The following is a 27842-nucleotide window of genomic DNA, read 5'->3' as shown; positions in this document are numbered from 1 at the left end:
TCAAAACAATAGAGATTAATTTAGTTTTATATTCAAAAGGTTACTTTATAGTACTCAGTTTTATATTCAAAAGGTTTCATTTATAGTACTTTTTGTATTTGCCCAAGAATAGTCTGCATCCAAAACCCATCAGGGTCGAGACCTGTATGAGCTATAAAGACAGATTTCACAAGATAACACTTTAACCAGCTGTATTAAAAATGTCAATGCTCAATGGTTTATGGCTGCACTCAGTCCAGAGCGAACATAATGATTCCACGCTCAAATGCCGTCTCAGATTTTGTGACAGAATGAGTTTTTTTTTTTTTTTCTTCTTCAGTCCCTTTGAAAATGCAGAATGTACTATAGACAAATGGTAAGCACCAAAGGAAAGTAAGGGATTGATAATTCAGTCGCATACAGCATTGGCAGTAGAATGATGTCATAAGCAGTGTTATCAAATTAACTGCAGACATTTAGAGGGAGACGCTGCGATGAAACAGACTGCCGTAACTATGTTAATGCTAAATCTAGTTTGTTATTTATGTAGGTGGCCCTACACAAACACTCAGATCATAGAAACAGATGGTGGCATCTAGTAAACATGCTGGTCAGCACACACACATACATCCATAAACCCACTTGCCCTTTGGATTTATTAAGCTCTGCCTAGGGCGACTTCCAGAGGGAAAGGCTCTATTAACCACATTATATGCTGCTTAATTGGCTTTGATGAATTTAACAGAAGCACACATGTGACCAGGATCACTTCCGATTTCAGCTCAGGAAGCAGGGAAAATGGGAATGATGGTGGAGAAGAAGGGGGGTGGAGGGGAGTTGAAGAGTTCACCTTCCTTGGGTAGCACTGGCTCCAAGTTTCCAGTGCAATGCTGAGAGATGAGGTTATGACAAAACCTGTCAACTATCTCTGCTCACTAACTGCCCACAAGACTTCATGAACTGACATGTAAATAATAAAATATAGTAAATCCCTCTTTAGACAAAAATGTGCGTCTTTACACCATTTTCTCCCAATTAAAATGTTCCTAAATCTTCCTCATCTGTCGATTTGCATTGCAAAGTTGCATGTATTCATCTTTTATCTAATGTGTACTGTTTTAAACAGACACTGTTATATAATAAAAAAATCTTTGCAGGAATGCCTGTTCACCAAGATAAGATAATCCTGCTCTCACCGTCTCCACAGTGGCTCCCCAGTACATTCCAGTTTGGAGGGATATCCAGATTGGCCATGGCCAGGGCCACGCGGCGATCTATAGCCCAGCGAGAGCTCTCCTGGCCCAGGTTGAAGAGGCTGCTCAGCTCCTTGTGATCTGTGGAGCTCAGGCAATGTCCGTGGATCACCAGGTGCTCCGCCAGGTCCTGAGAATAAAGCGGTCATCAATAAGACAGAATCTGTAAGAAATGGTGTACAATGCAAAAAAAAAAACAGCAACTCCAAAACTACTTCTATGCAAATGAGGTGAGATGATTACATCCGACAAGGTGGTCATGTTTCTATAGGATCACATTTGTGTATGTTCCCTACCTGAGCATCATCTTGGACATACTCCAATGAAGCTCCGCCCACCCAGGTGAGGGGTGTGGTTTCAGAGCACAGATAGGCCTGGACAGAGACCACCTCAGCCAGGTTATGTCCTAAAGAGGGACACAACATGGCAAAAGCCAGACTTTGCTCAGGGCAGATCTCTTTGTATGGAAAAGAGCAGTTATATACAGTATGAGACCCATGTATACATCTTTATATCTAATTGTATTCCTAATTCTATGATAAGGCACTGGCTGCAACTGCCTTCTGATGCAACAAAAATACAGCAAACTAAATAATTGATCACCTATCTCAAAGGGTTAGGGTTAGTCAGTTAGCAGTTTCAAGTCACTGTAATAAAATTAGCCAAAATTGATGGGCACCTGTGTGCAAAGAAATCTAAAAATAAGAAGTCTGTGATAAATAAATGAAAACAATTTAAATTATACAGTTTGTAGGTAACAAGTCAAAAATACAAATGGTTAAAAATGTTCTCAGATTTTCATTTTGTAAACTGATATAGGCATCTTTTCTTTTTTTGATGGAGAAGGAGACCTGCTTTTAATAGTTCAGCTATTGTAGAGTGCACAAGCCTGCAGGACTGCCTGTCGTCTGTGTCATCCTACACAGAGGCTCAGCAATGTTGACGTATTGTTTATGGAGCCGTTTCCCTCCTGAGGGGAAGCTGATAAGATTCTGTGCCTTTCCAGACCTCAAGTCACAGACTGTGTATGTACATGTGCGTGTGGTGTGTTTGCATGCGTGTGTGCGAAGATTCAAATAGTGATGTACTGTTCCGGAGTATATCACAGACAGCAGTGGAAAACATGGGATTGTCAGGATGCAGCTTAATGTCTGAACATGGTTTTCTAAATACATTCTCCCTTTTTGATAACAAATTACCCCAAAATACTTACAATAACACATCATACAGGCATAGGCATGAACATACCAGGCACTATAAAGCAGAGCATTACATCATTCTGAGCCATGGTGACATGGACCAGTGTGGATCCTTCCAAAACAACGTAGACCTCTGCATCCTCAGGCACCGGGTCTAAACCCTCCAGCAATGCAAATACCTTTGCCTGGCCCTGAGATAAAGAAAGGTTAGAGAGGTTGAGAAGGGAAATAAAGAAGAAAGCTGCTAGAGGGCAAAACATATTTCTAAGATACAGGCTGATTTTAGAGTAAGTCTCTATTCTGACACCGTGTTCTACATTTCTGTAAAGAACACCAAATCCCCTGACAGCATGCCTCTTGAGGGTACAATAAAGCTTTCCCACTCAATAAAAACAGGAATGTCTTAGTGTCTACTGCAAATACCTGCCCTGATCCCAGCAGGCCAGAACACTTTGATCCCAGTGAAACCTGCTTTTGGTATTGACATTTTCAATACTACAGAAATATTTCAATCGTTAGCCCAGCCATAGACATATCATGCAAAAGAGTTTTATATATAAAAATCCTTACTGTGCTATTAAAAAAGTACAAAACTTTGGGGGAAGATGTAATTAGCACAAAGGTATATTTGTGTGATATTAGTTTAACAAAATACTAAAGGGAGAAATAGCTTAGTAACAAAATAAACACAACAAAAACACAAAGTATTAAAAAGAAAACTGACAGATGTTCAGAATTAACTTTTCCTTGCACTTTAAGCCAACAATGCAACAGAGGAGGCGATAAAAGGATTTTCAGGATCAGGATATTGGACCTTTGAATATAATCTACCTTAAAATATTTAAAGCAGTATTTATTGTTTTTTTGACCACTTGGGGACAGCAAGATAAGTTTTAAATACAACACTTACATATTATCCCCTTATAAAGTTGATATGGCAAACATGTTGCCTATTTATACATCAAGCAGATACGGAGCAACATAAGCACACATTTTTATGTTTGTGTCCACCTGATGAATGTAAGTCCAATATTCACTCTAGCTCTTTTTTGGTCTCCACCAACTCATGAGGGAAATAGCTGGCTCTTCAGCAGCTAAATGCTCCTCTATGTTCAACAGCTGGTTGATAACTTTGCCAGTCTGCTGTTTGTTGCTGGGCAGGGATTGCACCATGAGGTTATCGGAGCTTTTTCGTGAAAACACAGGGTTGATGAGAGCCTCAACCAAAAAGTTATAAAGCTGCAGGCCGTAAAACCAAAACAAAGAGGCTAAGAAGCATTGTAGAGCTGAGTTGAACTGCACTGTTGGGTAATAATTATCTATGAATGTGTAACTATGAGCGACCCCTTTCACACAACACAAACTCATTTAACCCATTATTGATTGTATAGTGCAGCTTTAAACATTTCTGCGCCCATGGTGTTGTTTGGTTGTTAACTTTTTACTGTGGATAAATAGCTGCAGTATGTAAGATATGTAATGCAACTGTAACTGAATTTGATAGTTTCAATCCCTCAGAATAAATTTAAAAAAAAACTGCTGTTTTCCACCAACATCAGGGGAAGAAATCTATTGTAGAAGACATCATTTGTCCACCTACAGTGGCCTCCATAGACCAGACAGCAATGCAGCCACCAGAAACACTGTGTGGGTTATTCTGGGAAACATATCAAACCACTGACTGAGGCAGGAGTAGAGGAGACAGGTTGAAGAAAAAAAGGTACACAAAAAATTTCAATTATAAGGCTTGACTTGAAATGTAATGAACGTCACAGATTAGTATTGGATGGTATAAGAGTTTAAGTGTAAGGATGTTTTTTTTTGTAGTCTCTCTCCCAATCTACCAACATTAAATCAGCTCAACAGCTGACCTAATTTCTAACGCTATAAAACTTGGAGGCTTTTCTCTTTGCTTCTCTCGCTGTCTCAGAAAGAGACACTGTGAGTAATCCTCCCTCCATGTCTTTCCGTTTTACCTAATTCCCCCTTCAGGTTCCCTTATCCATTTCTTTATCCCCAGTCGTCTATTTATTGACAGAAAGAGCACCAGGTTCACCACAAATTCTGTAATGTCTACACAGCTTCTCCTCACCTCTGTGTGATTGATTAGATGTTGACCACAAATGAATAAACTTTGGTTTTTGACCAAATACCTGCAAAACTAAATTACCATTAAATTCAGCTGTACTTTATGTTTAGTGTCAGTTAGCAAATGTTAGCATGCTGACAGGCTAAGATGATGAACATAGTAAACATTCCCTGCTAAACATCAGCATGTGAGAATTGTCATTGTGAGCTGATGTTAGAATGTTGCTCCAAGCCTCAACGAGCCACTGGAATGGGCTCTAGAATAGTCTTGTGAACACACTGGTCAACTGTCTTTCTTCCTGCTTTTAAAATCTAGCTGTTGCATATTTGTGTTCATTTATTTATTTGTGGGCCTCTATAGTAAGCACCAAAGTATCTGAGGAGTAGGTGTTTCATTACATGAAACGGGCAAGATGGTGAGTCTACATTAAAGGTGCAGTAGGTAAGACTTATAAAACTAACTTTCTGTCATATTTGCTGAAACTGACACTGTTCGAGTAGAACTACATGAAGCAGGTAATTAAAAAAAAATATATATCTGGCTCCTCTGGCACCACCTACATCCTGTAGTGTGATTTGCAAAAATCCACCGCTCCCTGTTCAGATGCACCAATCAGGGCCGGGGGGGGTGTCTAACTGTGTGTCAATCACTGCTCATGCACACGCATTCATTCTCCCTTGTGGGGGGAGGGGCTTAGGAGAACGTTTTGGGCTTTAGCAGAAAGGGGGAGGGACTGAGAAGTTGTTGTTTAAATTCCTGGATCTTCGCAATCATACCTACAGCACCTTTAAGTTTGGTAACCTTTAGTAAACACAAGTAAAAGGAAAACAGCATTAAAACATGTCAAATTAATAAAGTGTGAGCAATGCATCCCCCCTTTAAACTTCATTAATGTTTACATAAGTTGTTAAGATCCCAAACTGAAACCAATCAAATGTTAGTTGACCGCAGTCCTGCAGTTTGACCACATCTTAACCTCAGACAACAGATTTATTCAAAGGTTTAACACGACCAGAGATATCACAAGGCAAACTGATAGAAAATACAAGTTCCTTTCCAACTCTGAATAAGTAAACAAAAAAAAATCACTGTGAATGAATCACAGAGTTACTGATTTGCTAGTTACACACACAAATGCCAGGCTGCTATTGTCATTGTGCTGATGGATAAGGTTACGGTTTTCCTATCAAAATATGATTCAGTGCTGAAATAGTCCAACAGCAAAACCCAAAGATGTTTCATTCAAAGTCCAATACATCGGTCTCCTGTCACAATGATGCCCTCATCCTATCTAGAGCCAAATCTCAATTTAAAAAACTTGTACAAACAGTAACATTAGTGACGTTAGTGAACTTGATCAAATTACATGTACCGTATTGATGCATGAACAGAAAACACCTGTATCCTTTTAGATACAACATTTGATGTATTTTCATTACACATAATGGTTTGGTCATGAGCGTGACATCTCTGCCACAGACTTTTGGTTCTTATAAATGAGGCTACCGATCCCTCACTGCATTCCAAACTCAATTTGCAGAGATTTTCCTAAGGGATAAATAACTCGACATTAATTGGAGAACTCAAACTGGAGCACATACTCACATACAGAGGCACTTTCCTCCTGCTCAGCTCCATCTGCACAGCAACTGCAGGCAAAGATGGACATTAAACAGACATTTGAGACTAAAAATGAAAACACACCAGTAGCCACGTGACTCCTCATTACTTTTTTGGTTATTTCGGATATTCTGCCTGCTCCTCTGATCCTAGAGATTATCCAACCTAATCCGTGCCTAGCAGAGTCAGAGGTTCTCCGATGAGACAGGATCATCTTTTGATCTCAAGTATTTAAATAATGATTTTAATGATGATGTTTTCTACCTTGGAGTGGAGACAATATCAGAACACCAAGTGTATGTGCGTGAGAGAGAGAGAGAGAGAGAGAGAGAGAGAGAGAGCTAAAGTAGGAAATCGATTGAGTTTCAGAGCTGCAGGGTTTAGCTCTGTTCTTTATCAATGGCCACTTCCTAAATTGGACACAACAGCAAGGTCTTGGCATAACAACCATTTTAAGATATTGTTTCCAGTGCAGTCACATTATACTTTCCATTTACATTCATAATTATGTATTCATAATCCAAATATTAAAGTCAGCAAAGGCAAAGCATGAAAAAAATCAATAGGAGAGGACTTAAGACCGTATGTGTGCTAGTTCGACAGAAAAACTGCTTACTAGAGTTGGGGTATTAATGGCACTAAATTGCATTTTTATTGTTAAATATCAAACGAGCTTTAGGAACATTTGTGTTTTTTTTTTTAATAAGTCAAATGAACTGAACTCATATTTGGTGACCTATTTAGCTGCAGAATACATGTGAGGCTCTTTTTACAGGGCTACATTTTACCATTTGACCAGTGTTGACACATTAGCAAACTGTCAATAATATCATAGGAAACACGTTGAAAAAGTCAGGAGCTAGTACAAAAAGGGTAATGATTATTAACGAACCTACCTTAACAGGAGCTCAAACTCCGGCAGAAGAAACCTGACCGTCCGCTTAAACTGAGCAAAAAACAAACAAAAAGGGGAGCACCTAACTAGCACACATCCTCCTTTTGCTATCTGCTAATTCAAGTGTCGGTCTCAAAGCTACAAGTTGAGAAATGGCGTTCAGTCTGTGCCACTGCTGTTACCAGTCTGAGCTGCAGCCTCCACTGACCCACAGCATCCTCTTCTCTGTCAGTGTTGATGCTTTCTGTCTTCCGTTTGCCCAAATGCAAATTCCTCCATGTGAAAGTTAAGTTTCTTTGAGGTTACAGCGACATCCAGTGGAGGGGGATGCAACTTCATCATCATCCCTACATCTTGAAATCTGTTTTATCAGAGACTTGAGCCGATTTGAACACAATTATGATTAGACAGTTTCAATATTACAAAGATTTATTTATATCTGGTTATAAAACATTTGCCAATGCCAAATATTATGAAAACACAAAAGCAGACACTAACAGTTAAATCATTCAAACACACAAGCATGCGGACACAGACACACGCCACATTTACTTTGGAAAGTACTCAATTAACATTCACACAACCAGAGATTCTTCATACAGTAAATGCATGTTCTATGTGTTGCCTGTTGTGTTTTCAGTCACGCAGAGTTAAAACACCAGAGTGAGCCCATGGGTTTGTAAGTCTCTTAAAACCTGTACCAAAATGTTTGTTTGGTAATGTTGGTAGTTTGTGTCTGATGTTTCAAAAAGATGTTTTGTTTTTTTAGAGTTGTAAAGGCACTCTAACCCAGTCTAAAGCCGCTTCGCCCCGCTACAAGCCTCAGGTGGCCTGAACCTGTGGTCTTGAGATACTCGATTCTCCCTGAGCCAGGCCATTAGCCCTGCTGGCGCCGGGGCATGGCACCTCCTTCCTAGGGAGGGAGGAGGCGAACATTGTGTCCAACATGCCCAGCACCTCCAGGAGGTCCTGCTGGTAGTCAATCTCTCTCTCCAGCAGCTCCTGCAGACGCAGCAGCTGCCGGTCCACAACTGGCGACTGTCCGATTACGGATTGATAAATGTCCAGGATCATCTCAGCCGCTGTTACGAGGACAGGAGCAAACCTGGGGTCAACCACGTTCCTGGAGAAGAAACAAGTATTTATGTTGCAAATTATTTCTTCACGTTTGGATGTGCAAGCTACCAAATTCAATGCATCCAAAAACACTATATCAACACTTGGTAAAGTCGACTTGAGTAATGCCGTTTTATTTGCTTCTTACCCTATGAGGAAGTTGAGCAACCGAGCGAGCCCCTGTTCATCCCTTCCTGCCAGAGCATTCTTCAATGTTCCTCTTCGATCCAGCTCCTTTATAACAGCAACTGTGATCTCTGGCTTTCTCAGTCTTGTCCATGTCTATAAATACAATTTAAAATACTTAAGTAAAATCATACTACCACCTTTTTTTGATGTTTGTTTATGCAAATGGGATGCTGCTTAGCTTCATATATCCAGTGTAGTGAGTTTGTACAGCTCAGCAACAGGAAGGTAGCATGTGTCACAGCTTTAGATCGCAAATTGAACAACTTCAAAAATAAAGAAAATGATGCCAACCGATTTATTATTATTGCTAATGTTATAAATACATAAAATGTATACCTCCAGAGCTGTATCCAAAGCCTTCGATACATTAAATTTCTTGAGCTGCTTGTCATATTTGGCCAAATGCTGTTTCACTGGCTTGCTGACGAGATAATCATCCTGGGAAAAGACAGAGAACCAAGAAATCATTTAACAATGGTGAGGTGAGAAAGAAAAGCCTTATAGAACGACTCAGTGTGATAAATAAAAAGGCGTTAGCCAGGGTCAGTTTTACATTGTCTTTTGTATGATTCAGTCAGCACATTTCTTTTGGGAATAATCATACATGATCACATGATGTCTCAGACTGTTGACCTCAGCTACTGCATGATCACTAAATGTAAACATACCTGTTTAGGGACGTAGTTCTTCCCTTTCACAAAAACACGATACGACGGCTGTCTTCTCTGTTGGCCGGAGATTTCCTTCGACTCTTCGAGGCTTTTCCTGTGTTTGATACTCAGGATACTATTGGTCATACCCACAACGATGGACTCATCATCCGGCTGAGGAGAAAGACACATTTATAGTTTTACTGTCAAGAATTCCAGCCCCGAGCAGAAATAAAGTGAGACAATTTACATCACTTCACTTTCATGACCAGATGTTGATAGGTCTGTAATATAGTTTAAAAGGTTGTCAGAATTCTTGAGATCATCATGAAATTCAGTCGATGGATCACTCAAGAGATCATCATTCAACAATTCCTTTAATACAAAAAGAACTCCGGAATAAGAAGACACAATCATTTTTATAGGCCATGGCTACAGCTGGGACAGCATTTCCTTTTAGGAGTGTAGCACTCTGAGGTTGCACATTGTGTTCTGGAAACCCTACACCCTCATGCCAACACCGAGGAGAGGATGTACCACTTAATCTCTAAATCAATTAAAATCTCTGGCAATACTAGATATTTCTATTGGCCGCTGCAGAAACTGAATCTATCACCTTGCAGTCTCAGAGCTGTTCTCTCAAATCACAGCTCCCTCTGATGGTGCACCTCAGATACATGCAAACAATTGATCTCTCTGTGCTTTTTTTGTGTGCATGTTTATTGCCATAGTCCGCCAAATAAGGCATTTTCCCATCTTGGGTGATGTAATCAACTATTGTGTAATTATCAAAAATGTAGCTTCACTTATCTGGATCCACCTTTCTACACCTAAAAAAAAAAATAGAACATCACAGAATAGTGGTAATGGGTAAAATGTCATTTCTTACAGCCAAAGCCAGACTGAGGATGGAGGCAGCATAGTCAAAGTTGTGGACCACTTTATAGTTGGTCGTGTTGTACACCTTTACATGCCTGAAATGCAAACAGAGGCTCTCTATTAAATCAGGTTCATATAAAAATACTTATCAAATAAGTATGCAACTGACAGATGAGTGCTATGTCAGACATGCATGCTATACATACACCTGTCCTCGTACCTGTCCAGAGAAGCTGACAGCAGTCTGTGTCCATTGCTGCTGAGACACAAACAGGTGACAGTTTTGTGATGGTTCTTCAGTGACACCAGAGGCTGGCCTCCTTTTAGCAGATCCCACACTTTCACATGGCGTCCCCCTAAAGAGAGTGAAAGAAGAGTATTTATTTTTTTAAATATCCTGGATAAACATTAGTAAATATAATGTAGCATGTGTGTATGAGTGCAGTCATTTGCAGAGAGGCAATTGTGTGTTTTTTGTCCTGACTGAAGTCACAACCAAGCATACAATGGACATTGTCCTACACAACAACCTGTGTCAACCTAAAGGCTTGAGGGACCCTTACAGTGCTGACACACTAGGCAGACGGCAAAGAACTGGTGGTGACGAAGGTTGACTGCGGCGTCGCCCGCGGTGACCGTTTCTTGGCCAAAAAGCTGCCTCTGAACATACTGAAAAAGAATACAGTCGACTGCTAACTAGCTCGTACATTCTGTGAAGCGTTGTGACCGAGCAGCCCGCTGCGGATGGCTGGCTAGTTGGCTAGCTTGCTAATTCCATTCAACATGCCTTCATGTGCATGGGTCATTTACAGAAAATGTGCCAAACTAAGTTGTCTTTATCTGGCAATAGCAATGTGCTTTCCTACACTGTTACAAGAGTGTGTGAATAAAACATTAGGTTGTTCAATTTTATTAATTCTAGCTATCTTGCTTGCTAGGGGGCTCAGTTCTCAGTCTAGCACCAACCACGATGCAGAGAGAGAGGAAGAGAGGTCTCAAGTAGTACCGTAAGATTTACAATACAGTAAATTATTTTATTAGTTTATTTTGTAATGTGTAGATATGGAGACATTTTAAAAGACATGTTTATGATGAAATAAATACACCTGCACAAATAGTTATGCATCTTGTTAGATATTCAAATAGTTTGAACCTCTGTTTTTTTAGAAGGACTATTCGAAAGTCATTTTTGGCCAGTTTGAGTTTTGACCAGCCCTATATGTATTGATCAGATAAGATGAAAAATTAAAAATGACAAGAGCCTTCTGTGTGTGCCCTGTGATTGCTTGCTTTCCTAACTTTCGTTTTTCTTCTTGTGCACCGATTTGCTTAAGCTGAACAGCCAATCAGAGAGGTTCCTCTCACTGAGGGGCTGCGACGCCAATGGTCAGGGACTTCAGGCATCCACTTGTGGAGAGGTGATTTGCCAGATGGATAGGACTGAAACAAGTCACACTTTCTCACGGTTTTTATATAAAACAAACAAACAGCCGAAGAGGGTTGACGATGCGGGACACACCGCAAAAATTAGGGTTACGGTCTTCCTTGTGTGTCAGCACCTTTAAATTCAAATCATTAAACACTAGTAACATAATCTGGGTTTGGTCTGAAAACTAGTGGGCACATTTTCTGGATGCGCTGACTGAACATGATGATCAGAATGGCTGATTACCTGCGGAGACGAGGAGTCCCTCAGAAGGATAGAGAAGCAGACTCTCCACTGGCTGGCCATGGTCCATGGTCATCACACTCTTATCCGCTCTGGCATCAAACAGTTTCAGTGTGTGGTCATAAGAACCTAGGATAAAAACATAAATTGCAAGTCATGCAAAAACAGACCACTTTTATTCTGGTCCTCACATTTTCAACAACAACAACAACAACAATCAACAACTCAATGGCAGAATTTGGAGTTTACTACTACTACTACTACTACTACTACTACTACTACTACTACTACTACTACTACTACTGACTTAACATATTCATTATTCTACTCTTCTTTTATATTAAAAAAGAAAAAAAAAAGAAAAAAATGAAAAAGTTAATTAAATAGAAAATAAAAGACTAGTCAAAAGCCTAATGTTGGTAGACTTTGTGTTAAATCAGTTTAATCTAAAAGCCACTGGGACAGATGATGTTCCTAGTGGTTCTATTGAAAAAGTTTACTGATCCCAAAAGGATCCAAAAATTATGGCATGCTCCAAACACTGATGCTAAAGTGAATTTACTGTCCTAACTTTCACTTTTTCTAACACAAATTGAAAAACATAAATTGCCTCCATCTCACCAGTAATGAAGAGATCTCTGTTGAGTTTGCTTGTGACGCCACAGCGAATGTAATCTGTGTGTTCTTGGTAGGTGTTGAGCTCAGTGGCATTTGGGATGTCCCAAAGTCGACAGGTGTAGTCGTCGGACCCTGTGAGAATCTGGTAACGGTCTGAGGTAAAGTCTGCAATATGTACAGCCCTGAACAGAAATAAAATGAGACAAAAAATACACGTCAGTGCACTTTCACAGCCAGATGTTATTAAGTCAGTAAGACACTTTAAAAAGGTTGTCAGAATTCTTGAGATCATCACAAAATTCAGTCGATGGATCACTCAAGAGATCATCATTCAACAATTCCGATGTTCAAACAAAGTCCATTTTGGAATAATCAGTCTTTAGGCCAGGATAGCACAACTAAAACACTATCGGATGGTGACATGTGGGATACCTACTTTGTGTGTCCTTTAAACATCCTGAGTGCCACCTTGCCACTGACATCAAACAGCCGGACCACAGAGTCCTCACATCCCGCCACAAGCAGCTGACCGTCTGACCTGAACCTCCCACAGTATGCAGTATCTTTAAAACGTGTAAATGTCTTAACAGGCTCCTGGGAGAACGGCCCGTAAATGTGGATCTGTAGAGAAACCAGAGTTAGAATGGGAAATGGCATACTTACACTTGATTATTCAGAGGACTGACTGGATCTAGAATTGTTTTATAGGAGGTTAACACGGATCAATTTGAATAAACACAACTATGCTGAATTCATACAAGGAAAAACAACATACTCTTGTGAATGCTGTCACCGCAAAGTTATGCGGAGCCACTGGGGAGAAATCTATGTTTGTGATTGCTCCAAATTCTTTTATCTGGACCGGAGCCTGTGAGAGGAGATTTAAAGATTGAGAAACAAATTAGGGATGTGCTTTTCTAGCTCACAGTAATATTAAGACAGTATACAGTATGGGTTGCACGGTATGAGGAAAATATGCAGTAACTTTGTTGAATATCGCAATAACGATATTACTTAAACAGATATTAAAGTGTGCTCAGTTCTGCATTTCTTCTGCTCCAGTATTCAGCTAAAATACAACAAATTGCTTGTTGAATTTAAAAACAAACGAAAGGAAGACATTTCCAACATTCTTCTATTGCACAAATTGAACATTGATTTGAATATCAAAGACACCACTAAAAAAAAAGAATGACAGTTACATTATTAAGTGGGATGTGTATATTGAGCCAACTGATATCACGAGGACGATAAAAAAACAATATATTGTGCAGCCCTAGTATACAATAGAAGAGACTCACCTTGTAGTTTTTCCAGTACAGTGTGTCTTGTGTGACTTTCTCTCCAAGTTTAGGATAGACTTGGACTTTTGTAGGTTTAAATGAAGCCATTTCTGTGCCGATCACAAAATAATCAGTCTGGTAGGATACAGAAAATAAAAACATGGATATTACCATATAGCAAGAGATATGAGACTTGTTAACCTCTTAACCCTACTGACTTGCTGGTATGTACAAATGGTATAGAAACTTTGATGTGCAGCACAACAATGGTCAAACCCAGACAAATGTATTTTTCATTTTGTTGATAAAACAACCCTTTGATTATTAAACTCAGTGTAAACATGATATTGCTTCAATAAGGACCTGGAACAAACATACACAGAACATGATATGATTTTTTTTACAACATTAAAAGCTATTTAATTGAAAATAACAGTGGGGGGAAAAATGGATAGTAAGGGGTTAATATCTTTGCCAAGATTACCTTGATCCCAACAACCGGCAAAAAGAGGTAATCAAATTCAACAACATGGGCTGAGTGGCAACACTCAAACTTTATACCGAACAGCATCACAACCCACCAAACTAAAATTCGTAAACGCTAACGTTAAACTAACGGTTTCAAGACAGTCGATTTCTACACTAAGGTTTATTATTGCTTATAGCTAGTTAACCTTTACCTAATGGTTAAAATAACACTACTGTTAACGTTACTTGTCTGAAAACAAAAGCAGCTTATTAGAGAGGAAACCTGAGTCAACGTGTTCCGCACACTAACGTTAGCTACGCTTTGGCCACCTAGCATTTTCTACTTAAGTGCATTCAGATGATTCTTACCTTTGAACGAAAACGTCCGTGAGTGCAGAGGTATTTTTTTAAGTATGATTTGTTGAAATTAGATGAAACCGATGTTTGTCGTCCCAGTAAACCAAAAGTTTCTCATTTTAAGGAGTTATCACGTTGCCTCTCGGTGCACCGGAGGACGCCATGATTACAACGTGACTACTTCCTTCTTCTTCTTCTTCTTTTTTTTGGCAGATTACTAGTTTTTTTTATACCGCCACCAACTGTACAGGAGTGTGTAATACCATGAACTTCATAGAGTCTAGGCTTGAATTAATTCAAAACAAACAAACATATTCTTTTCATTATACCAGTATTATTCAGAAAAATAAATAAAGATTCAAGTCTCTCCCTTGTCCCTTTTCATGCATTGAGCTCTCTCCTTCCATTTCCTGCCAGTGTAATCTATTATCATTAGATTTCTCACATGCAAAAAGTACATGTTCTACATCTTCTTCGTGTTGGCATTCTATGTATAAGCCATTACCATTTCCTACTATTTGTAAGGTAGCGTCAAAGAATTTCTAATTGGTAGCGTCAAAGCCGGTCTACGGTATATTAGAAGTTCTTTGGTAGCGTTCAACGAAGTGTGACTACTTCCGTTATGAAAGGCAAATCTTTATTGTTCACTGAAAGGAACGCCTTTTTTAATATATATATATATATATATATATATATATATATATATATATATATTAAATGCTACTGGCGGCGAACCTAGTATTTAAAATGTTTAATAGGCCTATATATTTAATAAATATACATTGATTTATTTTCCTTTTTTGAAATATGCTACTGATTTGACCTATTTGTGTGTGTTTACGTCGTGAATAGTTATAGTTTATTAATAGGTTATTAATAATATGTTAAGTGGTTGTTAAAACGTTTATAGCTATATCCGTAAAAATAAAAATGCTTTTATTTTCAAAAGTTTCAAGAAGTCACTACGTCAGTTTTAAAAAAGCAGGTTCGTGCAGCTCGTCTTCAAACACCTGACCGGATAGATTTTATTATTTAGAAAACACTAGAAATCTAAGACGCAATTATTTATTATATCATATATATATATATATATTATAGCAGAAATTCTGAAAAACCTGCGGGCACATCCGGAAAGTTATTGATCTGAGCACATCACTTCCGGTCTTCACTCCTTTTCTCTGAGCTTCTATCGACTGTGTGACCCGCGTGTTTACACACTCCCAGGTCAGTTCACGTCTCTGTAGTGTTTTAAGCTGTCTCAGCCTCATATAATTTTGACTTGGTAAAAACAGAACAGTTCCCTGAGTCACATTACGTGATGCGGATGAAAAGTTCAAATATATTTATTACGTTACATCAGTTTTAAGAGGCCTGAGCTAGCCATTTAGCTTGGCTAGCCTACAAGCCGACAGTTCAGTTGTCATATTTTCAGAGAACTCGGGTTAATAAAGTACACTTCCCAGTTTCGGTGGCTGAAAGGTCAAGCATCAGCCCACAGCACATCTTCTCGTAAGGGCGCACTGGGAAAAGTAGCTAAGCTTGTAAAGTTAGTGATCTAACTGAGCTCCCTTCGCAACGTTGCTAGCCACCAACCTTAGCAGACCACTTCTGTCTGATTTAAGCAGAACTTGAGTCGAGACTTAAAAGTGTGCAGCTATTTTTGGGCTTCTGGCAGCTGTGCATTCTTGTTCGTTTGCTGTGTCAAAAGGGAAAACGACGGGGGATTTGGGGGAGTTTTTGGTTTGGCACTTCATTATCTAATATCTAATAAACTGTTGAAATCACTCATCAGGTAGCTACCTACAGTTTCATAAATTGCCAATTTGTTAGTCATGAAATGTGAACGTTAAACCATTTCGCATGCCTATCAATTACTGGTTCTCTTTTCAAAATCAAAACTATTAGTAACGTTATTAACGTAGATGAGAATCATGATTGATAAGTGTGAAATGAATGTATAATGACCATTAGTGCTTTCATATGTCTCCCAGCTCTGTTTCTAGGGAGAATTAGATTTTTTGGGGGGGGTTATTGCCTTTATTTAACAGGACAGATTAATGTAAGAAAAGTGGGTGAGAGAGAGGGGGGTGACATGCAGCAGAGGGCCATGGGTCAAAATTGAACCCATAGCCACTGCGGTAAGGACTGAGCCATGGTATATGGGCCACACGCTCTACCAGGTGAGCTACCAGGGCACCAAGTGAGAATTAGTTGTGTACTAGTCTTGCATTGCCAGACCTATCTCCACCGCACTGTTAGCAACCCTTTCAGCTGCACGGCTTGTGGGGCTACGTCCCATGACCCTTGATAGATCCTCGGTTGAACCGGAAGGGGTTCTGTCCCTCCTCCGTAAAGGCTGTCTCAAAGCCCTTAATTCTACTCCGAGGATCGAGCATTGAGGAGCTATAGGCATAGAAACACGAGAGCAGCCTTAGTTCCCTGAAGCCGTGCAGCTGAAAGGGTTGCTAACCCCATCCAAACAGCTGATGAATTAATGTCACGCATCAGAGGAAAGGACGTCTCATCCCTCTAAAACACATTTGCTCGTTTCCTCTCTCTTCCCATGATTTCCTCGCCTCTCTCCAGCTCGGTGGGATGGACTAAGACGCGAGGAAGGGAGGCAAGTGGAGGAGTAAGGGATGCAATTTAAAGAAAGTGAGATGCACTCTCGTGTATCCTTGCCTATAGCTCCTCGGTGATCCCTCCTAGATGCTCGGTCCTCAGAGTAGAAATGAGATGGCCTTTACGTAGGAGGGACAGAACAACTTCGGGTTGAGCAGAGGAGTGAGGATCTATCAAATAAGAGACATGAGATGCAGCCATTGTTAAACATCATTTGCTTTTACCAGTGTATCGCCTTGTGTAGCCTACTTCGTCCATAGCAATCCTCGCCAGTCGTTGCCAAAATGTCCAAGTTAGAGAGTAATGTCGTAAACATATTCCTCGTAAATCTTTACAATCATTCCATTAAATAACCAAGTAGGTCTGCCTTATTGAACAGTCCAAAATTTCTTCAAAACTTGCTGTTGCTGCTTTCAGTGTGTAGCTTGCTAGCTCGAAGGCTGTTGTTTCCCGTAGGGAAGGGATTTTGAGAACAGCAACACACAGAGAGCGGACATCCTGCTCATGAGCCACACGCCGGATGTCGGGCTTTATCCGGGAAATGTAGTTCTGTTGATCCTGACTTTCCAAATGACTGAAAGTTATAGAGCAAATATTAAATTTGATGTGTATGTGTTTCCCGTGTTAGATGAAGGAGTCGATAATGAACCAGGAGAAGCTCGCCAAACTGCAGGCGCAGGTCCGCATAGGCGGCAAGGTGAGTTGGGGGTAAATGCTGGCAAATGTCTTTATTCATTTTTTATTTTTTTTGTCATTAGGTTTTTGATTTATGTATTATAGCTCATTTTTGTGCTCTGTAGGGGTCAGCTCGCAGAAAGAAGAAGGTGGTGCACAGAACAGCAACAGCAGATGACAAGAAGCTGCAGTTCTCCCTCAAGAAACTGGGAGTCAACAACATCTCTGGCATTGAGGAGGTATAGCAAATTATTTCTGAAATGCACAGCAACAAGTACGAAGACAAGTCTTTTTTTCATAACATTGATGCTCCTAGGACTGGATTCTGCACTTTTTTTAAATTTGAGTAATACATCATATGAAACGAGGCCAAAATTGACAATAGTACGACTGGATAAATGATTGGATTCTTATTAAATGGCATTCTTTAATTGCTGTTAAATGTATTTAAAGCATTAAGTTAATTAATTTGCAAAGAAAACGTAGCATAAAAAAGTACATTATGTTTCAGTTTGTTGCATAATCCTCTGAGACTGACCTTGAACACCTCTCTTCCCTTTTCCCCCCTTAATTCCTGTTTGTGTTTCACTCTAGGTGAATATGTTCACAAACCAGGGGACAGTGATCCACTTCAATAACCCAAAGGTTCAGGCCTCCTTGGCTGCCAACACATTTACGATCACAGGACACGCTGAGAACAAGCAGCTCACAGAGATGCTCCCAGGAATCCTAAACCAGCTGGGGGCCGACAGTCTTACCAGTCTCAGGAGATTAGCAGAGACCCTGCCTAAACCGGGTACCTACAACACTCTTTACTCATCTGTTTACATGTATCAGTAGTTTTGTGTACCGTCTTTAAACAATTTGCTGTTTGTTCTTCTTCCCCCTAATAGCTGGAGAGAACAAAGGCCCCATGGTTGCTGCTGAAGAGGAGGATGATGATGATGATGTTCCAGGTAAGCACATTTGCACTTACCCTTTTTAAAACCAAGATTTGCATTAGTTTATTGTTAATGTAATGTAGTATTAAAATAGCCATGTTATCAACAGTCCAGAATAGGGTTGGGTACCGAAACCTATGCAAACGGTAGTATTCGGACCAGAAGGGAACGCAAATTTCGGTTCCTCATTTCGGTTCCGACTTAAGATATTTTCCCTCTGTCACTCCGGACAGCGGCAGACTCTTTATTTATTTTTTCTTTTTTTTCTTTCTCCCTTTTCTGCCGAGTGGCGCATGTGCCTGCTCGCGATGTGAAGCGCGTGTTCACGCTATTCTTGGTCATGCACTCTACAACCACTGCTGATAGACGGCTGCTTTTTGTACACGCTCCGAAACGGACCTAAAAATATCACACTTTTTCTGTAGTCTACCATTAGCTAGCTATCGTAAATGTAGGCTACTTTTAAAACGGCATATTTTACCTCTGGGCTCACCAAAACGGATGTAAAAGCATATTAACCATTCACTGACTGCACATGATCGTAGGGCTGCACGATTATGGCCAAAATGATAATCACGATTATTTGATCAATATTGAGATCACGATTAATTATCACGATTATTTGTTGATTTTAGCCAAAACAAATTTTATTGTCACATAATTATATAATTATAACTGCTTTTACATCCATATTGTGCTACATTCCTCCTTTATTGAAGGATACTGTGAAGGAGTATGCCATTTCAGCTGTTGTGTGACCGCTTTCCACACATGCATGTTTGCCGTGAAAGATACAGGCAACGCAATTTTCTGTTCACGTTAACGTAGGGCTGCACAATTAATCGAATTTTAATCACGATCACGATTTTGGCTTCCCACGATCAAATTTGCGCGATCGAGCGATATTTAAAATGCGTCATTCCCGTCATAGAACAGTTTTTGCAAAGCCAATCTAGCGCTCCATAAACCACTGTCTGATCACATGTCTCCATGAGCCAATCAAAGCTGTTCCCTTCCTGCACCGCGCAGCTTAGTTTCTAGATGTAGACAGTCACAGAGGACAGAGTAACGTGAGGAAAATGTAGGTAGCAGTCGGTCATCATAAGCTGGTCACAATGTTTTTTCAGACAACAGCAGTGACCAGTGCTAGTTTGTGTCTTTCAGCTCATAGCTTTAGCAGCAGACTGTTGGACATCCCGCTGTTGGAATCCTATAGTGAAATACAGACACACTACACTGTTTAGCTGTCAGCATTTTAGCCGTGTTTAATCCAGTTTCTACTGTGGCTAACGGTAGGCTAACGTTACCTGCTGTGTAACGTGTTACTAGTGTTTACTAGCGTGACATTCAGCGATGTTTATGTTGCCTCTAACGTCGGTTTCGGAGCATCAGACCACAACGCAGACATGTTAGTGGCAGTGTAATGAGCCACAGAAATCCGCGTAGCTATTTCGTCTGGTAGATACCAGGCACCACATGTGCTCTGATTGGCTCATGGAGACATGTGATCAGACAGTGGTTTATGGAGCGCTAGATTGGCTTTGCAAAAACTGTTCTATGAAGGGAATGACGCATTTTAAATATCGCTCGATCACGCAAATTTGATCGTGGGAAGCCAAAATCGTGATTAAAGTTCGATTAATTGTGCAGCCCTACGTGATCGCTAGTAAACATATTACACTTGCTCTGCTAGTCTATCGTTCAGGACAAGAGCCTGTAGCCTGGTGGTGGGGGTGGCAGGACAGCCTCCCCAAATTGTCTGCCCTTTCAAATTCCTACCTGTGTGTACAGACCTCTTGGACACTATCTGAGAGAGTTTTCTCCTGTGCAGGACCTGCCATAAGTCAGGAGAGGTGTCCTACCTTGCCAGAGAAGGCAAATGTGGTCATTTTTCTGCAAAAGAACTGCTAAAGTTTGAAGCTGGTTGGCATACCAACTCAACAACATTTATTTTGTTGTTACTTGTTATTTGTTAAATTATTGTAGTTATGTGTTAGGTGACTTAGGTTTACTTATTATATATTTAAGTACTTTAAAATGTTAATATATTGTTCAATTTTAATCATTTTCAATTTTTTTAAAAATCCATAAAAAAAACCTTTCTTTTATGTCATTTTTCAGTTTTTCAAGAATCGGGTTAGGAATCGGAATCGTTTTTAAGTCCAGAAAAGGCTGACCTTTGCTTATATGTCTTGTCACATGGAACGTGTGTGATCTCATTATATCTAAAAACGTTACGTTTGGGGCAGCCTCTAGCTCACCCAGTAAGAGCGTTCGCCCCATGTTGGGTCCAGGTACCGTTCGTTCATTTGTTTTTGCTGTCACATATGAAATCGAAAAAACGAGAAAACAACGAAATTATGACTTGATTTTTGGTTTTCCCGTTCTTGCATGGAAATCAGAAAACCACTTGATATTCCGATTTTCCCCTGTGGGTGGTGCTAAATCTGATTGGCAGGATATGCATTTATTGTTTTTCAAATTAAGAGTTTACTCACACTTTATTTGTTAGCCTGTAAAATTAATAGTCTATATGTAAAATTAATAGTCTATATGCATGCTTTTTGTCACCCAATTATTTGGCTTAACTGACTGAAAACATCTATTGAAATAGCCTAAATGTAAACATGTTCACGCAGTGACAGACAAAAGTCACAATCTATTTTTGTGTAGGATGGATGGATGGATGGATAGATAGATAGATAGATAGATAGATAGATAGATAGATACTTTATTGATCCCCAAGGGGAAATTCAAGGTTCCAGTAGCTTAGAGACATCACACACAACATACACATACATCACTAACAGGATCATAAAAAAAGCAACTCCACATGAATAGCATGGACAATGAAATAAAAAATACTAAATAAATTAAAAAAATCCACATGAATGTACTAAGGGATGTATAAGCATGAGACGCTTGCAGTGACAGGGCAGGGACTGACCCTGTGATTCAGTATGAGAGTGTGTGTCATGGTGGTAGTGCAAATAGGTCCAATAGTGCAAGGATAAAGTCTAAAGACCAGCATTAAATATGGACAATATAAGAGATCAAAAGTCAATATTAGAGGTTTGAAGTAATAGGGTTACAGCCATTGTTCATGTATTACGTTATGTTAGACCTCAGTCCAGGCTGGCGGGAGGAGGGAGGGAGGGATTGTGCATATATGGGCTAATATAGCCAGTAAACGGTGTAAACAGTAAACAGTGGGCCAGTGGACAGTCAGTACATAACTGTTATTGTAGGAGGTAGTGGAAGTGGTGGAGAGGGAGGAGAGGCAGACAGACTATGCAGAGAAGTCTCTCTCTCCTCTTCTCTTTAGTGAAGCATTGTAGAGTTGTATGGCCCTGGGGACAAATTACTTTAATGCGTTAGCATACAGCTACATAATAGTTATAATAGAGTATGCTAACGTTAGATTGTAGTGGAACGAAGCAGCACTTTCCAAGGTCAAAAATCGCAGATAAAGGGTTCTGAACCAAACACTACCCAATCGGACATGTTTCAGCAGGAATGTGACCCGGAATTGGGGAGAATTTAACAACACTACCAGCTAAGATGACATGTTTACTGTAGCATGTAGCTACTATAGTGGTATACAGCAGTGGTGATTGGAAGAGAGCTGTCATTCCGTCTTCGAAAGGACACTTATGTACGTTTACACTTCATCGCATTAATAATATACAGTCTATGGTTAATAGTCTTGATTGTTTGTATGACTATTGTATAAGAAAGATTTAATAAAAAAATAAAGTTGTGATGTTTGCTCGCTGTTGGTCGTCAAGTGTTTCAACACATGCGTGGTAAAGTCAAAGTCAAGTTTATTTCATCCATAAAAATGGAAATTACAGTGCTCACACCCGCCTAATACAATACAATAAATACAATATAATACAATAAAATACAAAATTTATAAAAATTTACGTTTAAAGTGCTTGTTGTGCTGTCTGATAGCCTGAGGTATAAAAGAGAGAGCATACCGCTTAGTTCGTGTCACGGGAGGCCTTAGCCTACCACTACGTTCTATAACCCTACCAGTCAGATTATCATGAAGAGGGTGACCCGGTTCCCTCATTATTTTCTGTGTCATTTTTGCCAGACGGTCTTCATATACTTGATCCACTGTATTTAACTCTCCTACCATTTTTCCAGCCCTTTTAGTCACTCTATCAATCCTGGCCTTCTCGGTTATCCCAGCATTCCCCCCCCAACCCACCACACAGTAGCTCCAAACACTACATATAACTGACATAAAAAACATTCTCACCACATCTGTATTCACCTTAAAGGACTGCAACTTCAAATTGTACAAATTGCACAGGGACTGAGCCCTGTTCCACGCAAGCCCAACACAGTCCAACTTTTTCCTGAATGCAGATACTTTATCATGTACCAAAAAGACATAGATCATTTTATTATTTTTAATATTTTGTAAATATTTCCCTGCTTTTTCGACCTACTACACTAACCTTTTCTCAGAGTCTCTCTCTTTTTCCAAAGTGACAGATAAAATCTCTTACTTTTGACCTAAACAGGTTTTACTTTATGTGAATGTATACATTTTTAAATGGTTTCTTAACAAATGTCCTTGGTAACTTTGGCCCAAAGTAATCTGTGATAAACAGTATTATGTTTCATCTGATTATTTATTATCGTCAAATTAATCCAGCAATTATGTTTTTTAGTTCTCGATCGAATTTAAGATGTATAAGCTCAGATCAATGAGGCATGTGGGCCATAAATAACAAATAGACAAAACAATTGTATTATTCATAAGAATTTAAGTTAATAAAAACATCTAAAACAAAGAATAAATGTATTATTTAAATTGGTATATGAGTATTAATGGAACGGTCATTTTTTCAGTCATGACAGACTGAGAAAGTAATTTGTCCCCAGGGCCATACAACTCTACAATGCTTCACTAAAGAGAAGAGGAGAGAGAGACTTCTCTGCATAGTCTGTCTGCCTCTCCTCCCTCTCCACCACTTCCACTACCTCCTACAATAACAGTTATGTACTGACTGTCCACTGGCCCACTGTTTACTGTTTACACTGTTTACTGGCTATATTAGCCCATATATGCACACTCCCTCCCTCCCTCCTCCCGCCAGCCTGGACTGAGGTCTAACTTAACTTAATACATGAACAATGGCTGTAACCCTATTACTTCAAACCTCTAATATTGACTTTTGATCTCTTATATTGTCCATATTTAATGCTGGTCTCTAGACTTTATCCTTGCACTATTGGACCTATTTGCACTACCACCATGACACACACTCTCATACTGAATCACAGGGTCAGTCCCTGCCCTGTCACTGCAAGCGTCTCATGCTTATACATCCCTTAGTACAGTCATGTGGATTTTTCATTTTTAATTTATTTAGTATTATTTATTTTTTTATTTATTTAGTATTTTTTATTTCATTGTCCATGCTATTCATGTGGAGTTGCTTTTTTTATGATCCTGTTAGTGATGTATGTGTATGTTGTGTGTGATGTCTTTAAGCTACTGGAACCTTGAATTTCCCCTTGGGGATCAATAAAGTATCTATCTATCTATCTATCTATCTATCTATCTATCTATCTATCTATCTATTTTTGACTGGGAACAAAAAATTGGTTAACATGACTTTGAACACAACAGGATTAAGCGATGAGATGGGTCTTCCCCTCTCCTACAAAAATAGATTGTGCCTTTTGTCTGTCAATGCGTGAACATGTTTACATTTAGGCTATTTCAATAGATTTTTTCAGTCAGTTAAGCCAAATAATTGGGTGACAAAAAGCATGTATATAGACTATTAATTTTACATATAGACTATTAATTTTACAGGCTAACAAATACAGTGTGGGTAAACTCTTAATTTGAAAAACAATGAGTGCATATCCTGCCAATCAGATTTAGCACCACCCACAGGGGAAAATCGGAATATCAAGTGGTTTTTCTGATTTCCATGCAAGAACGGGAAAACCAAAAATCAAGTCATAATTTCGTTTTTTCGTTTTTCTAAAAAAACGGAAAAAGGAGTTGTTTTCTCGTTTTTTCGATTTCATATGTGACAGCAAAAACAAATGAACGAACGGTACCTGGACCATGTTGGCTGAGTCCTGCAGCAGTGCGGGTTCGAAACCGACCTGCTGCCCTTTGCTGCGTGTCATCCCCCATCTTTCTCTATCCACTATCACTTGTAATAGAGAAAAAGCCCCCCACCCCCAAAAAAGAAAAAAAATAGAAACGTTACATTTCAATGTATCTGGGTGTGTATTTAAGTCTCTTGTCACCGACAATATTTATGGATGAATTCAGAGGGCTGATATTTTTGGTTAGATTCATTTAGTAATTGTTTTATTTGTATGCTAAATCTTGTGCTCATTGAGAAATGTCCTTACCTTATCTGTCACTGTTTTCAGTCATCCACCCCACCTTACCCTCTGTTTTCGTTTTCAGATCTTGTTGAAAACTTTGACGAGGCTTCAAAGGACGAGGCAAACTAACAATCACCAGCGGACATTTCGTCATCTCGACCTACCGTACTTTGACAGAGCAGCATTTTGTAATTGTTCATCTCCCTAATTCCTCTGTGGCTACAAACAAAAGTAGCTTTTTAATTGTAACTTTGACAATTGGGCAAAAACGAATAAAATTGACTTTTAATGGCACATATCTTACCCTTTTTGTTTGATTTGCCTCATTCTGCAGTACAAGTCAAATTATTAATTCAATGGAATGTGCAAACCTTTTCCTTTCACATGCTGCCTCTCCTGCATTGTGATGCCCATACATCAAACGTGTATTGGTGGAATTAATCATGTAATAAAAATTACATTTAAATTTCTCTTTTTTTCTTCTTTTTTTTTTTTTAATACAATTAATGGAAATACATGTTTACTTTGTTGGTTTCATGATATTCAAACTCATGGTCCTAGATTTCTAAATGTCCCCAGGGGATTAGGTAATTGAAATCATTAGTAATAACTACTAAACATCGAAGTCTTTGTTATCATTGGCTGTGCAGCTGAGCACCACATGTCAGTGAGTGTAGGCCTACACTGAACCTGAAGCATTTGACAGACTTCACAGCCCAACACACAATCTTATATTCTTGAGTGTAAGTGGGGAAAAAAACAATAGGAGCTTGATAAGAACCTTCAGGTTGCAGTTAAACGGGTAGTGCAATCTATATTTACGACGATTCCTTTAGGGGATTGCTCCAGTGCCACCGGATGTCCCTCATTTTCAGCCAGATGTCCCTGACCTTCTGCTTTCTTTGTGTTGGCATTCTTAACTCCGGTAGATTTATGAAGACTATGGTCAACCTTTTCTCAGATCTCTGCAGGGTAAATCCAGACAGCTAGCTAAACTATCTGTCCAATCTGAGTTTTCTGTTGCACGACTAAAACAACTTGAACGAGCATGTTCCACCAAAACGAGTACCTTCCAGAGGCATATTTTGCAGAGGCACCGTTATTTTATCTGGCTTAGCGCCCAATACGATTGTGATTGGTTTATAGAAATCCCAATAAACCAGAGAACATTTTTCTCCTATCTCAAAATTCTGTGTGGACTAGCCAGACCTTCCTTTGCAGCGCTGTGGAGGAAGGTCTGGCAATGCGAGACTAAGTGCAAGCATATTAGGAGGACATGTAGACCAAAAAGGTTTTCTGAACCAGGGCCACAAAAGAAGTCATACTGTCTACGCTGAGATACTTATATCTTTGTATATAACATTGATTAAATGTGTTTTTGTAGGGTGGATGTTGAAACTGTTGTTGACCCATTTCTTGGGCAGCCTTTATGGGTTGTTTCATTATCTGGACTGAAGTGACCTCATAGCCTGGTATAGTGCTGAAAGTACTCAAAGATAAACATTTTCTTCAGTTTTGGGATTCATATGCAAGTAACACATTGAAATGTCTGGGACTTTTTGGCTTTGTTCACATTGATTTTGTTGTTCACAATCTGATTCAGAGGAAAAAAGAAGTTGGGTGACTAAAATCTATCTTTGAACTAGATTCAAATCAAATCAAAACAGAAATAAAATGTAAAAACCTGAAAATTACAGTATATAAACATTCATTTCTAATTTAAATTCAAACCACTTTAAAATAACTAACTGAAGTTGTGAGTTCAGTGGTAGAGCAACATATGTAAAGTGCTTACCACCAATAGACAGTTGTGTCTCTTTCTGGTTAATTCAAGTCAAGACCAGCTCTTCAAGCCAGCTTTGACAACACATACATCGGACCTTTACGACACATTATGTCCTCAATAAGTTAGTCTCGCATTGCCAGACCTACCTCCACAGCGCTGCGGAGAAATAAGTAGATCAACTTCTGTATTTAGTTGCTCTGCACTCATTTGCAAGATTTTTTTAGATGTGAACATTTCAAATTGAAAGAACTTTTATTTGGTTATACATTTGCAATAATGTGAGAATTTATCACAGTCACTCACTGTAGTTAAATACTGTGAATACAGAACTGTAGTTAAATACTGTGAATACAGACAAGGAGAGAGGTTATTTGAGTACATTAAATTATTCTCAGCAGATACATGAATAATGCTGTTTAGGCTTTTAAGGAACTGAAACCTGAAACCAACTTTTTCTGTTCAGATGTCCAAACAGGTTTCGCAGAATTTTCAGTCATAATGTGGTTACAATGTGGTCATACTGTAGATGGTAGTTTTTATTAACTATTAACTATACAGGTTAACACATGACAGGATTTACATATCTGTGAAGATAAACACATGATCAAAATGTGTTTTTCGAGTGCGAAATAGCTGACATTTGGCCAGACAAAATTGGACCATGATTAATGGGCAGGGGAAGTCCTGGTGTTTCTCCCTCCCTCTCTCTCTTTTTTATGTGTGTGAACACGCATGCTCTTCAACTTTGGGATCATCAAATGTCATCACAATGATGGAATGATGGGGTAATACTGGGTTATTTCTGGGATCTAAGTCTAGAATGAAGGTTAAGAAAAATATTATCATTGATGAAAAGATACACAGGTGCAGACCTTTTACTATATATAGCCTACTGTAAGTGGCTCTTGTATGGCTGCAACTAATGATTTTTTTGTTATGGATGAATCTAATGATTCATTTTTCAATTAATCAATTAACGATGAATCATTTGGTCTACAAAGTGTGAGGAGATAGTAATAAATGCCTCTCCCAATTTCCGCAAATCCCAAGTTTACATATTCAAAGTGCTTGTTTTGTGCGACCAACAATTCAAAACACTTTTCTTGTAGAAAAAGTGTGTGTGTGTGTGTGTGTGTGTGTGTGTGTGTGTGTGTGTGTGTGTGTGTGTGTGTGTGTGTG

General features: G+C 39.2%; 3 protein-coding genes across 6 annotated transcripts in view; 1 reads left to right on the top strand and 2 right to left on the bottom strand.

The window, feature by feature from the left end:
• Positions 1-7347, bottom strand: part of LOC120560731 (rho guanine nucleotide exchange factor 28-like) — a 39680-nt gene extending 32333 nt beyond the window's left edge. For all 4 annotated transcript variants that reach the window (XM_039803526.1, XM_039803527.1, XM_039803528.1 and 1 more), the window contains exons 1-5: positions 7037-7347; positions 6126-6169; positions 2481-2622; positions 1529-1638; positions 1176-1362 (exon numbers count right to left, since the gene is read on the bottom strand). In XM_039803526.1, coding sequence (XP_039659460.1) covers positions 1176-1362; positions 1529-1638; positions 2481-2622; positions 6126-6158 — 472 coding nt within the window. In that variant the 5' untranslated portion in view covers positions 6159-6169; positions 7037-7347. The remainder of the gene's footprint in view (positions 1-1175; positions 1363-1528; positions 1639-2480; positions 2623-6125; positions 6170-7036) is intronic.
• A 99-nt stretch (positions 7348-7446) lies between these two features.
• On the bottom strand, positions 7447-14568 carry utp15 (UTP15 small subunit processome component). The gene is made up of 12 exons (XM_039803534.1): positions 14277-14568; positions 13458-13574; positions 12932-13024; positions 12593-12777; positions 12160-12338; positions 11542-11667; positions 10090-10225; positions 9880-9964; positions 9009-9164; positions 8677-8778; positions 8300-8433; positions 7447-8158 (listed from the first exon to the last, which is right to left on the bottom strand). Exons 2-12 carry the CDS (start codon positions 13545-13547, stop codon positions 7858-7860), a joined length of 1587 nt encoding a protein of 528 aa, XP_039659468.1. The 5' UTR covers positions 13548-13574; positions 14277-14568; the 3' UTR covers positions 7447-7857.
• An 810-nt stretch (positions 14569-15378) lies between these two features.
• LOC120560730 (transcription factor BTF3-like) lies at positions 15379-25180 on the top strand. Its single transcript, XM_039803525.1, has 6 exons — positions 15379-15488; positions 17515-17583; positions 17687-17800; positions 18156-18357; positions 18455-18517; positions 24960-25180. Exons 2-6 carry the CDS (start codon positions 17515-17517, stop codon positions 25004-25006), a joined length of 495 nt encoding a protein of 164 aa, XP_039659459.1. The 5' UTR covers positions 15379-15488; the 3' UTR covers positions 25007-25180.
• The last annotated feature ends 2662 nt before the right edge of the window (positions 25181-27842 follow it).

The sequence above is a fragment of the Perca fluviatilis genome, chromosome 6, assembly GCF_010015445.1.
Source record: "Perca fluviatilis chromosome 6, GENO_Pfluv_1.0, whole genome shotgun sequence".
NCBI lineage: Eukaryota > Metazoa > Chordata > Actinopteri > Perciformes > Percidae > Perca > Perca fluviatilis.
The sequence above is the reverse complement of the archived record's forward strand: the minus strand, read 5'-3'. Positions and strand labels throughout refer to the sequence as shown.